The sequence below is a fragment of the Scyliorhinus canicula genome, chromosome 3 (genome assembly GCF_902713615.1).
Source record: "Scyliorhinus canicula chromosome 3, sScyCan1.1, whole genome shotgun sequence".
NCBI classification, from domain to species: Eukaryota; Metazoa; Chordata; class Chondrichthyes; order Carcharhiniformes; family Scyliorhinidae; genus Scyliorhinus; species Scyliorhinus canicula.
In genome coordinates this window covers 244,180,198-244,192,214 of record NC_052148.1, presented here as the reverse complement: position 1 = coordinate 244,192,214, position 12,017 = coordinate 244,180,198, and the positions used below count along the sequence as shown (strand labels likewise).

The window sequence follows — 12,017 nt, the reverse complement described above, 5'->3', positions numbered from 1 at the left end:
TGATTTCAATCAAATAACACAGAAGGTTTAAATTCATTCCCAGTCTCAGCGTGGTTTCAATAGGCAGGATTTTCCATGCGTTCCTGCCAGCGGAATCTTGTGAACGATGGAAAATCCCATTGACAGTGGCGGGACCGGACGATCTTGCCGCCAGCCAATGGCGGAATGGCGGGTTTGTAGAAAATCCCACCCATTATTTTTTTTTCCCCCAGTTTTATCCTTTTTTCCTTCCTCATATGGAAGTGTTAATTTAATGTTGGGAGTTGAGAGGTTAAAAGTAACAAAGCCCATTTATGACTACATCCTAGTTCACATGTAACAAAAGAAAGAGTTGCAGGTTACTACCGTAGCCATAGCAACAAATCATATTGCTAAACCAAACTGGTCTGTATGTTTTTATCTCATGTATTCCGATCCAATGATAAAAACTAAAATCACAATAACTAAATTATTCACAACTGGGGAGTAGCTTTACACTTCCTGTATTACTCCATAACAATTAAAATAACTTCTGGTTCTTACTGTTATTTCTCCCACGTTCTCCCTTGCTGTCCAAACCTTATGCTTTTTACTTGAATTCCTTTATTGTCAACCAAATCTAACGTTTTTTAAAAACCTTTTTCTCACGGTAAAAATGAATTTCAAGATTAACATCCCTCCATCCTTGCTATTGAGCTGTCATTAGGGTTGAGATCCAGTTTGAAAGGCCATTTTTGCCTTTTGCATATCAATAGTCAAGATTCTACAAATTAACCAGTTTGTACCACGCATTAAATATTGTTGTGCTTGTATGTGTCAAATATTGAAGAAAAATCCAGCAGCAGCAGCACTCAGTGAGGCACTGAAAGGGTTAACAGTTAAAAAAGAGCAGACAACAGCAAATTTTACAAACTGCATTAGGCCATGGCTTAAACTGTGGTAATTACTGTCATTATCATCCTCTGACTTCTCACCAGTAAAGGCAGAATCTTAAAAATCATATTCAACTATAGGGCATTAAAAATAATAACACCACATATTGCATTGCATTATGTATTTATGCTTATTTATTCATTGTATATGCACGTTAGCTTTTTGCTCAGTCCAATAAATTACGCAGATTGCTTTTCCTGCCACGAGTGTAACTCGCTGAGATTTTTCAGGAACGAGACTGCCGACAGTGAAGAGTTGGTTTGATTAATTGGTTATTATTGATTTCATTTATTTAGGCTGATGAAAAAGATAGACAGGAGTTTTTTTTTAAAGGGGAAAGCAAACATTCATCATCTCTAGTTACGCATTTCCTTTGTTTGAAACAAGGAATTATAAGGGTGTGTGGTGAAAATGGTCAACCCCCTGCTTGGAACTAAATGAAGAACAGCTACATTTGGAAAAAGTTTTTTTTTTAAAAAGAGCACGCAAATGCTGAGCACGGAAGGTGGTTGCAACCTGGTATCCATGAACCATGTCAGCCTCATTCGTAACGGACCCCTCAGTAAGACTCTGTGGAAGCATTATTGGATTATTGGATTAATCAGTCATCCACTGAACAAAAACTGTATTCATCTGGGGCCACACATTTTGCACAGACTCAAGTCTGGCGGTGATCGTAGGAAAACATCCCCCCCCCCCCCCCCCCCCCCCCCCCACACACACACACACACACACCCAGCACAGGACCAATTTGCCTGATTGCATTCCTTGGAATTCCTGCTTTTCTTAAATCCAAATGTCACTCTGTTAACATTTTTCATTCTTGACCCTTGCCCGCCAATTCTGAGTTTAGCAGCAATCTGACAAAGGCTTCATTCAGATTATGTTGAAATGATAAATGCGTGAGTTGATTTAACTGGTGCTACCTCACACTGTTTATGAATCTGGAATATCAGGAGTATAGTGCAAGGCAGGAATGTGCCAAGTGGTCCAAATGACATCATAAACCATGAGAGCAACATTCGCATGGGGCATTGGTCTTTCCTGACACTTGAGAAAAATAAAAATGTCGACAGGTCAGTCCATCACAGGACAGATGTATGCCTTCGGCTCAAAATCACTCGGAGCAAGGGCAGTCTCGTGGAAACAGGCTGCTAGCAGGCTGAAATTAGGGACAGATTCCAGATAGAACAGGATTCCACCCCTATCCAGCCCCATTACGTGATGTTGTACATTTGAGGGCTATTGGAAACCTGCCAATCGCCAAAGGATTTACTGAATATTTACCCACCATCTTGCATAGATGGAAGTATGCTGATAATATGACTCCGTGGCTCCCAACATTGCTACGGCCATGGGAGATTGAACTAAATCAATGATTGGACTGGATGCAACAATGCAATTGAGCACAGTCATTTGAAATGCCAAAAACAAGGGAGCAAAGACAAGCTTTTCAATTAATTTGCCACCTCCCGTACTGAGCACTACAGCATCCTGAACATTGCCGCAAAGTGCTGCAGCGAATCTTTCCTTTCACTAACAGTTGAGGCAGATGTTCCTGTTGGGGTGGAAATGAGGTGGGCAAATGCACAAGGTGTTAATTATCAGGGCCTCGTGATTTCCAATAGGTTCAGGGATGGCGGGCTGAACGTTTCTCCAAAACCCATGCTCACTGAGACCAGCACAGGAATCCTGCAACCCTTCGGTCTCGTTTAGATCCCTTCCGCCTCCAGTTTTCTCACACACTCACACTCTTTATCATTCATGCTTGCCAGATCTCACTCTTTGTCCACCTATGGCCTTACGAAATAGGAGCAGGAATAGGCCGTTCGGCCTCTCGAGCCTGCTCTGCCACTCAATCACATCACGGTTGATCCAAAATTTCCCACGCACACTCTCCTGCCCTTTCCCCGTAATCCTTGATCCCCGTTCTGAACAAGAATCTATCTGTCTTAGCCTGAAGTATCCACAAGGGGCAGGATTCTCTATCCCACCGCACCAATTTTCTGCCACCCCCACCAGCAGTGGGATTTTCCGTCCCACCAGCCAGCTAATGGGATTTCCCATTTTGAGCAGCCCCACGCCGTAGGGAAATCCCCGGGCATGGGACCGACTGAGAAAAGGGACAGGATTCTATCAGTGCGGGGCCGGTCTGGAGAATCGCCGTGAGCGGCGCGATTTGCGCCACGCTGTGCCGACACCTGGAAGCGATTCTCCACAGAGCGGAGAATCAGCGCTTTGGCGCGGCGCCGATCGGGGGACATTCTACATGGCATCCCCGCCGAATCTTGGCCTGGGATGGGCCGAGCAGCCGTAACAAAAAGCCCAAGTCCCGCCGGCGCCGTTCTAATCTGCTCTCAGTCCGGGGGACCTCGGCGTGGAAGGCTCCTGTGTGGGGGGGGGGGGGGGAATCGATCCCGGGGAGTGCCTCCATTATGGCCTGGCCCGCGATCGGGGCCCACCCTTTAGGCCTACGCCATGTTGCGCCTCGAACGGCGCGGAGAAGGGAGTCACTGCGCATGCGCGCGTTGGCGCCGGTGCCACTGCGCATGTGCGGATCCCACGGTGCCCAGTTGACACTAGGATCAGCCACTGGAGCGGCGTGGGTCACTCCAGTGCCGCGCTGGCCCCCTGTAGAGGCAAGAATTGCTGATCCTGAGGCCATGTTGATGCCAACGAGAAACGCGACGTATCAGGGAATCCAGCCCGAAATTCCTCATCATCTCAGTCTTAAATTGGCACCAATTTATTCTGAGACTATACCCTCTGGTCTTACACTCTCCCATGAGGGAAATATCCTCTCAGCATTTACCCCTGAAGAAGCTTATGGGCGGGATTCTCCAGGAATAGGTGGCGCTGTGGAGTGGCGGGAACCACTCTGGCATCGGGCCACCCCGATTCAGCATCAGTGGTTTGCGCCCCAACGGCCGGCGTGGAAGCCTTTGGTGCCACGCCAGCCGGGGCCGAAGGGACTCCGGCCGGCGTGGGTCTGCGTATGCGTGGGTCCGTGTATGCGCGGGAGCTTCAGCAGTTGCTAACGTCATCTCCGCGCATGCGCAGGGGGGTTCATCTTCGCGCCGCCCATCGCGGAGGTGCGGAGGAATAGAGTGCCCCCATGGCACAGGCCTGCCCTTGAATCAGTGAGCCCCGATCGCGGGCCAGGCCAACGTGGGGGTACCCCCCGGGGCCAGATCACCCCACGCCCCCCGAGGACCCCGGAGCCCGCCCGCGCCGCCAGGTCCCGCCTGTAAGGGACCAACTCCAATTTACGCCGGCGGGACCTGCATAGAACGGGCACGAGTTCGGCCCATCGCGGGCCGGAGAATCGCCGGGGGGAAGCTTGTCCACCGGCGCATCACAATTCCCGCGCCTGCCAAATCTCTGGCGCTGGGGGTCAGGATTCACGCTGCCCGCCGGGGTTCGGAGAATCCCGCCCTATATGTTTCAATGAGATCACCTCTCATCCTTTTAAACTCCAATGAGTAGAGTCCCATGTGCATTATCTTTACTCAGAAACAATCCCTCTATACTGGAGATCATCCTAATGAACCTTCTCTGAACCACCTCCAATGAAATAATAGGCTGGATTCTCCGCCTCGCGATGCCAGAAACGCACACTACGATTAGGCGTCCGTCCAAATAGAGGTTCACACCCGAACCCGATTTGGGAGCCATGCTCTGGCCCTCCCTGCTGGCGAAAATTAGGTTTGCACCCCCGTGCCAGCGGGACATGCAAAACCGGCGTTTACATTAATTTAGCATGTTTGACCCAATATGTTCCCTGCCTCCACAATATTCAATCCCACTCAGGCGGAAAACCCACGCGGGCGCGGTTAAATACAGGTATTTGCAAACGTGGACTGGGTGCCATGGCTGCTGAGGGGGAGAGAGAAGGTAAGCAAAGTTTCAAAAACTGTAAAATTGTAGCGGTGGCTGGGGGGGGGGGGCAGGGTGAGTAGCGGAAAGTGACAGCTCTGTGGAATTGGGTCCCTCCTCGGGATCGGGGTGGCATGGCTCAGACCGCCATTGCTGCAGTATTTATTTTAAACACACCCATTTGGTACAGGTTACAGGCCCCTGGCTGCTCACTCTGCCGACTGTTCACTGTGTCCTGTAAATGTTCACAGAGCCTCTGGTCATTTGGGAGCCCACCCAGGCCACCCCTCTGGAAACCCTCAGACCCCAGCTGACCCATCAATGGGTGCTGCCGCTCCTCAGTGCACTCATCAGAAGCTCAGCCCCACTGCAGGGAAGCAGGGGAATAGCAAAGCTCACCCCAAAGGGCACATGCACCATGGCCTTTGCCACCCTCCCTGGCACACTGCCAGTCTCAGGGCAGAGGCCTCACCAGTAATACTATCAGCTACTATCACTGTGCCCCTGCTCCGATCCATCCTGCCCCCAGTCAGGTTGTTACACACAGGGCCCATATCACACTGCAGCTGTGCTCACTTCCCTCGCTCACCCGCAGCCCACACATAAGCCTCCAAGCATGGAGGTGATTGGTGGTACACGGTGACCTTCTCCACCTCACAACCAGGTGCCACCCTGCTGGCGGGATAACACACAGTTCACCCAATGAGGACATAGTAGAGCCCACTGGGGAAAAAGCACAGGGGTCACAGAACCTGGTTAGGGCAGCCATCGGTACTCCTGTTGACAGGTGCAAATGGTGAGAATAGAGGCTCCCCACAACACAGGCACACTGTCACTCACTGATGTGGACAGGGGTGCAGTGTGGAGGCAAAATATCGGCGGGGAGGGGGGGCTGCGCGGCATGTGGAGGGCGGAGCTGAAGTGCAACTCATGTAGTCTGTTGGATCACCATGTAGTCTCTTGGATCACCATGTAGTCTGTTGGATCACCATGTAGTCTGCTGGATCTGGATGGATAAGGGAATACTCATCTTGCTGACACTACTTCTCTTTACCCCCTGCAGAGAATGAACTGCGGCGTACAGACAGGAATGCCTGCTATCTACCTGGCCGCAGACACACAGAGGCCAGAGGCGCTAGGCCTGCTCGGGGAGGAGCCTGCACAAGAGGACCTTGCCCCAGAAGAACAGGGACCAGCCGGTGAGGCTCGAGTGGCAGCCATCCAACAGGCTGAGGAGGAGGTGTGAAGGAGGCGCCGCATCAGGCCAGGTGTATACCGTCGGCACCTGTCTTTCCAGGAACTGCCGGACTGCGTGGCAGCTGAAGACTTTGGCTAACCAAGGAGACCATGCACCACCTTTGCCAGATGGCAGTGAACCTGGCACAGTGGGGGTTTGGAGGAGGATACCCTTTCCCGCCGGCTGTCAAGGTGACGGTCGTCCGGAACTTTTATGCCTCTGGGTCTTTCCAGGAGCTGAGTGGGGCACCTGTCTGCGATCTCTCAGACATCCGCACACAAGTGCACTGGATGCCCTATGTGCCCTCTGCGAACTATATATACTTTAGTCTGGACCAGGCACAGACAGGATGCCCGGGCAGCAGAATTTGCAATCATTGCTGGCATTCCCCAAGCCGAGAGGGTGAACAGTGACACCCATGTCCCCCTACGAGTACTGGCTCATCAGTGGGTACCCTTCATCAATTGGAAGGGATTCCACTCCCTGAATGTACAGTTGGTGTGTGACCACCAGATGCACATAATGCACGTCTGAACCCGATACCCAGGCAGCGTGCACTACGCATACATCCCGGCAAATTCGTCGGTTCCTGGCACCTGCGAGGCGCTCCCTCATGTGAGGGTTTGGGTCCTGGGTGGCAAGGGTTACCCATTGTTGTTTTGGCTATTGATGCCTGTTCAGAGGCCCCAGACTGACATGAAGGACCATTATAAACCCGGCTAGGGTCACTGTCTGTGCACACTATCCCTGTGTCTACGTGGGTTTCCGTCGGATGCTCTGGTTTCCTCCCACAAGTCCCAAAAGGACTCTGGTGCGGCGCTCCAATAGCCCCATTGTGCTGGCCTGTTACGTCCTGCACAACATCATGCAGCAGAGGGGGAACTTGCTGGAGGAGAAGGAAGAACGCCAGGCCTCATCTGATGAGGATGATGGTCAGGAAGAACCGGAACGGCCAGGCCCGCCACACCCAGGATAACCTCACCACCTCCCGATTTTCCAATGAGGAGGCCCAGCCACCGGCAGCTCTGCCACCCTATCCCACCTCTCCACACACACCCCTCCCTTCCAATCGGTGCCCCCTTCCCCATAGCTGCTGACATCCTCCGCTGTCCCTTCTCCCTTCACTCTACCTTCCCTATCTCTCCTCCAGTCAGTGCACATTCCTTGTCCTACTGCCCTTCACTCCATCCCACCACCCCAGCTCTCCCACCCCCTCAGAAGGTCCTACCAGCATCAGCAGAAGAGTGCAAGTGTTGGCCATGGGCAGGCAGTATCTGCAGGTCTTGTCCACAGGACGGAGGATGATGACAACTTGCTGTGCAACGAGCTCTGGTGTTCCTCATCATTTGACAAAGTCTGACTCCTGCCTTCAGGATCACATTCTACTGTTGTCTCGGATGATCCCTGCATGTTTGTTGGGTTTCCCATCTAATGGGCCCATATATTCTTTGGGGTGGTGGTGGAGGTGGGGGGGGTTGAGGGTGTTATGGAGATGGTATGCAGTGACGGGTTACTCACTGGGTAAGCTGTCCTACAAGACAACCTCACACTTCTGGCCTCATTCCCTGCCACCTCTGAGGGTGACCTCAGGTGGAACATTCAAGTGTCCTCGGGACACTGCCTCGTACCATCCTGCAATACCCACAACGCCAACCTACCCCACCCGCCACCAAACACTTCCTCTATACCCAGCCCAGACCATCCTTCACATTCTTCAGACAGAGGATTGAGGCAGGTTGGAAAGCTGAAAAGGTATTTAATCATGACTGCATACATTGTTGTGCCCTGACCCATACCTCTAACCCACGTGCTGCACCCGTGCCAACTTAATTGATCTCTAACTTTCTTATCTTACATGCCATCTTACATTACTGTCCTTCTGGGTGTGACCCCAGACAGCACATCAGATGTGGAGACGGCCTGCTGCGTATATCGCCATCTGGCCCAAGATGCCTTTGGTGGCTGTTCTCTGGAGAGCCTGGAACTGGATGGACCTGGCCGACTTTCGGGTGTCGCAGGTGATGAGGTGTCACCCTGTTCTGCCTGTTATCCATCAGGTGCGGCAATGTCAGGTGGGAGGGGGTGGATCTAGATGTGCCGAGGTGTTCCAGCACCTCCCCTGTGGGAGGCACCGGCATGGGCCCCATCACTTCCTCCTCCCTCATGGTGCTCAGTGGCCTACAGTCTACTCCATGGGACGGCGGTGAGACCAGAGTGACCCCTGGATGCTCCAACCTCCATCTCCAGCTCACTCACTTCTCTCTTCTGGATGCTCTCTCCTTCGGTTTCTCACATCGAGGCAGTAAGTAGGCCATAGTTCGCGTACTCTGTCCAAATATGACTTGTGGATAGGCCTTTGTTTGCACTGGGAACTGTTTTGGTGCGAGGATTACTTTCTCTATCACTTATTCTATCAGTTGACTCCCTTCTAATTGTAACTCTCTTTCTCGTTTCACTTTTATATCACTTACTCTCCCTCTCAGTCCCACTCACACTCTCATTGCTTTGCTCGCTTACATTTATGCCTTCCTTACACATTCATTTTTACTCTCTCCCAAAACTAAATTGAAAAGTATTCTGAGAATTTACCATTTTTAAACATCGGGGCGGGATTCTCCGTCCTGCCGCACCCATTTTATGGTGCGGTGCGCCCCTTTCGGCAGAGGGATTCTCCTTCCTGGCAGCCGGACAATGGTGACCATTGTGGGCACCCCCACACCGTTGGGAAATCCGCAGTGGTGGGTGCGCTCTTGGCAAGGCGGACGATCTCGCCGACGAAGAATCCAGCCCATGGGACTGAGTTAGATCGAAACACAATCGGAGGAAGCACACTGCTGAGTTACTGATTTGTTTCCAGCAATCCCAAGTCTTTGCTGACTGAGTGAATTCTTAACAGTGATACCTGTAGTGCCATATATAGGGAAATGTCTTTGTAAACACCAAGGCTGGGTTAATGGGCTTTATTGTCCTTTTCCCTGCTTCAGTGTTCTACAAATGTGTGAACAAGTTTATTCTTAATTGGAGCTTGCACTTCAGGAGACTACCTCAATTAAAAGCATTTTACCAGACTCATTCATGACCGTGTGCAGAATGAATTAAAAGTCACTCCATCTTCAGCCACCCACATGGCAGAGCCGATCTCCCTTTTTGAAAGCCCAACCAATTTGCATCCCGTTAACGTTTATGAAGGGTGAACCATCTGCTACCAAATCATCACCCAGACGGCGAAGTTGAAACTTTGCCGAGTTGCATTTCAATAATTCTTCTTTGTTGTTACAGGTGCCTCTGCTTATCCCGGCCTTCTTTGCCTTGACCTGTCTCTTCATAGTGGCACTGTCACTCTACTCCGATCCCTTCAACACTGGCATTGGATTTGCCATCACTCTGACTGGTATTCCTGCCTACTATCTGTTCGTGGTTTGGGATAAAAGCCAAAGTGCTTCAAAAGACTGATGAGTAAGTAATAAATTTTTCTGCTTCAGTGTACAAGATAAATCTCTGCATGATTTTTCACCCATTGTGCTGTGTCACTTAGGGGGCAGGATATTCAGGGGCCAGGTATGGTGGCAAGCGAGCATCAAAATTCAGGCTCATGGCCAGCGTGCTGCTTTTCTGTCCCTTGCTCTCCCCGGGCCATTTTACCAGAGCTGGGATGGGAGGCGGCAGGGCTATCCCCCCACAAGTGACAGGTAGCCACTTAGCAATAGTTAAAGGCCAATTAAGATCTATTGTCAGAGGCTGACTGCTATTTCACGGTCGCCTCTGGACCCCGGGCTGTTGGGGAACAGCTCAGCTAGATGGAGGTGACCACCCAGTGGGAGACTGAGGGGTCTGCACTCCAAGCAGGCTTTGAGGACCCCCCATTCACCCCAAAAACGTAACCTGGACACAGCTGCCTCCTTGTGGAGGGATAAATTCACCCTCCGCAATGGTGGGCCGGCTGTTCAATCTTGTTTTCTAATTGGAGAGAAAGCACCTCCATTTTGATTACCTAACCACAGCGGTTATTTAATACTGTGGTTATTTTTCTCTGCCCGGTTACGACTCGTACATGATACCCAGCCAGATGCCATGATACAAACTACACATGTCCGAAAATCAGAAACATAAATGGTAAATGATAGAAATGCACGCATCTCAAAAGGACAGCTTAATGATTTGGATGAGGTTGTTCGCCAGAATTGGTTAATCTGACATTCTGTTTCAGATGTTGACTGCTCTGTGCACTCTCAGTTATATTTCAGCTCAGTCAAACAGTTTCAATCTCTCCGCTGATTTAATTCATGGGATTTGAAAGAACAATAATTTTCACATTCTGTGCAACAGCAAGCTGTCACCTAACTGGTTTGAGCAACTTACTCAGGCGCATTTGATCAGCTTCGGAAAACTGTTTTGAGTGTTTGGGGAAACCAGTTGTTTACCTGAAATTAAAATGGAATGGAGGAAATGAACGCAACAGTGAGAGCTGCATAAAGAGTATTCTTTCAATCCATACGGATCTCACAAATCGCTGAACGATAACTGAGGGTCACTGTTCTACCGTTATATGCATTATTGGTCATGGGTATTGGCGAACAACTCTCAAGTGGTCCAACTGTGACCTTTGCCCAGTTCCGTGGTTGCCTAAAATTGTCATGTACCTGTTTGCATGCTGTCTGACAGTTATGTGGTGTGTGTTGGTGCAGAGGTGGCTTCTGAGAACAGCTGGAATGAGGCGTGACCTATGCATCTGGATTTCCTGGCATTCTAGATTGAGCACCCATGCTACCAGAAGCCCAATGGGCAGAGTTCCCTAGCACGGCTGATATATTGGACCCTTAGTTTGACGAGAGGAGTTTCAACAATATAAACAGTTCATGGTCCCTTTATTGAGAGCAGGATGGAGGAAAAAAACACACTGCTCAGTGCACTTTAGTTTATTGCTACACTGAAAACTCAACGTATGATCATCGAACAATGAAACTTAAATGCTGGTCCTGTAAGTGATGAGGTAATTGGTATTTTCAAAATTAAAGGTATTGCATCATGTGACAAATACTAGCAGCTCCCGTCGAAGTATATCACTCTGTAATTATGCAAATGTGATCACCTGGTTTCTATAAAAGCTTCAAGATGTTTTCTGCATTCATTTCTCCAGAATTCTTCCCTGAGTAACTGAAATTTCTAGGCCAGAATTCTCCGGCCTTACGCTGGCAGCGGAATTCTCTGGTCCCTCCCGTTGCGCACCCCCACCTGCGGGATTCCTGGCAGCGCGGGATGGCTTCAAATGGACATTGACAGAGACGGGAACAGATAATCCTGTCGCCAGCGAGCGGCGCAGCGACTCCCATCGCCCAAAAACATGCAGCTGGGAGACCGGAGAATTCCGCTCCTAATGTCCACTTTCAGGGTATAAACAAAGTAACGTTCAAACTAAATATTTTACATTGGCGAGGCCCATTATATTCGTCGAAATAAAATCAAAGTACTGTGGATGCTGGAATCTGGAACAAAAACAGAGATTGCTGAAGAAATCCAGCAGGGCCTAGCTGAACAGGTTAAACTGGGCTGAGCCGTTAACAGGCAAACCTCACTGGAAGACCATGGAAGGTACTCAAAGAAGTATTTGGCGCAAGATCAATACATACCCTGAAGGAGTAAAAGTTCCACTGTACAGTCAGGCAACCACGGTCAACATATGTCGTAAAACGGAGTATAAAACTAAAGGGTGTTACTTCCATAAATGCCAAGCCAAATGGTAATCCAGTGGACTGGGAGAATTATAGAGAACGACATTAGGACACAGAGAAAATATTAATAGTCACAAAAGAGATTTCCAAAGGGAAATGTGGGCCCAATAGAAACAAACAATACTGATACAGTAATAGATAACAATACAATGGCAGATTTATTGAACAAGTATTTGTGACCAGTTTTCTCAGACAGGGTGAAGATTAAACAGCAGTGATAGTAGGAAAACTCAAACATCAATCAAAACATTCAATAGAAGTAA

At 49.8% G+C, this 12,017-nt stretch overlaps 1 protein-coding gene across 3 annotated transcripts in view; it reads left to right on the top strand.

Annotated features, from left to right (window-relative positions):
• Positions 1-12,017, top strand: part of slc7a11 (solute carrier family 7 member 11) — a 242,286-nt gene that overhangs the window by 189,671 nt on the left and 40,598 nt on the right. Inside the window, exons 11-12 of one of the 3 annotated variants that reach the window (XM_038792506.1) lie at positions 9,305-9,481; positions 10,711-11,149. In XM_038792506.1, coding sequence (XP_038648434.1) covers positions 9,305-9,478 — 174 coding nt within the window. In that variant the 3' untranslated portion in view covers positions 9,479-9,481; positions 10,711-11,149. The other 2 variants (XM_038792507.1, XM_038792505.1) reach the window with 2 other exon arrangements.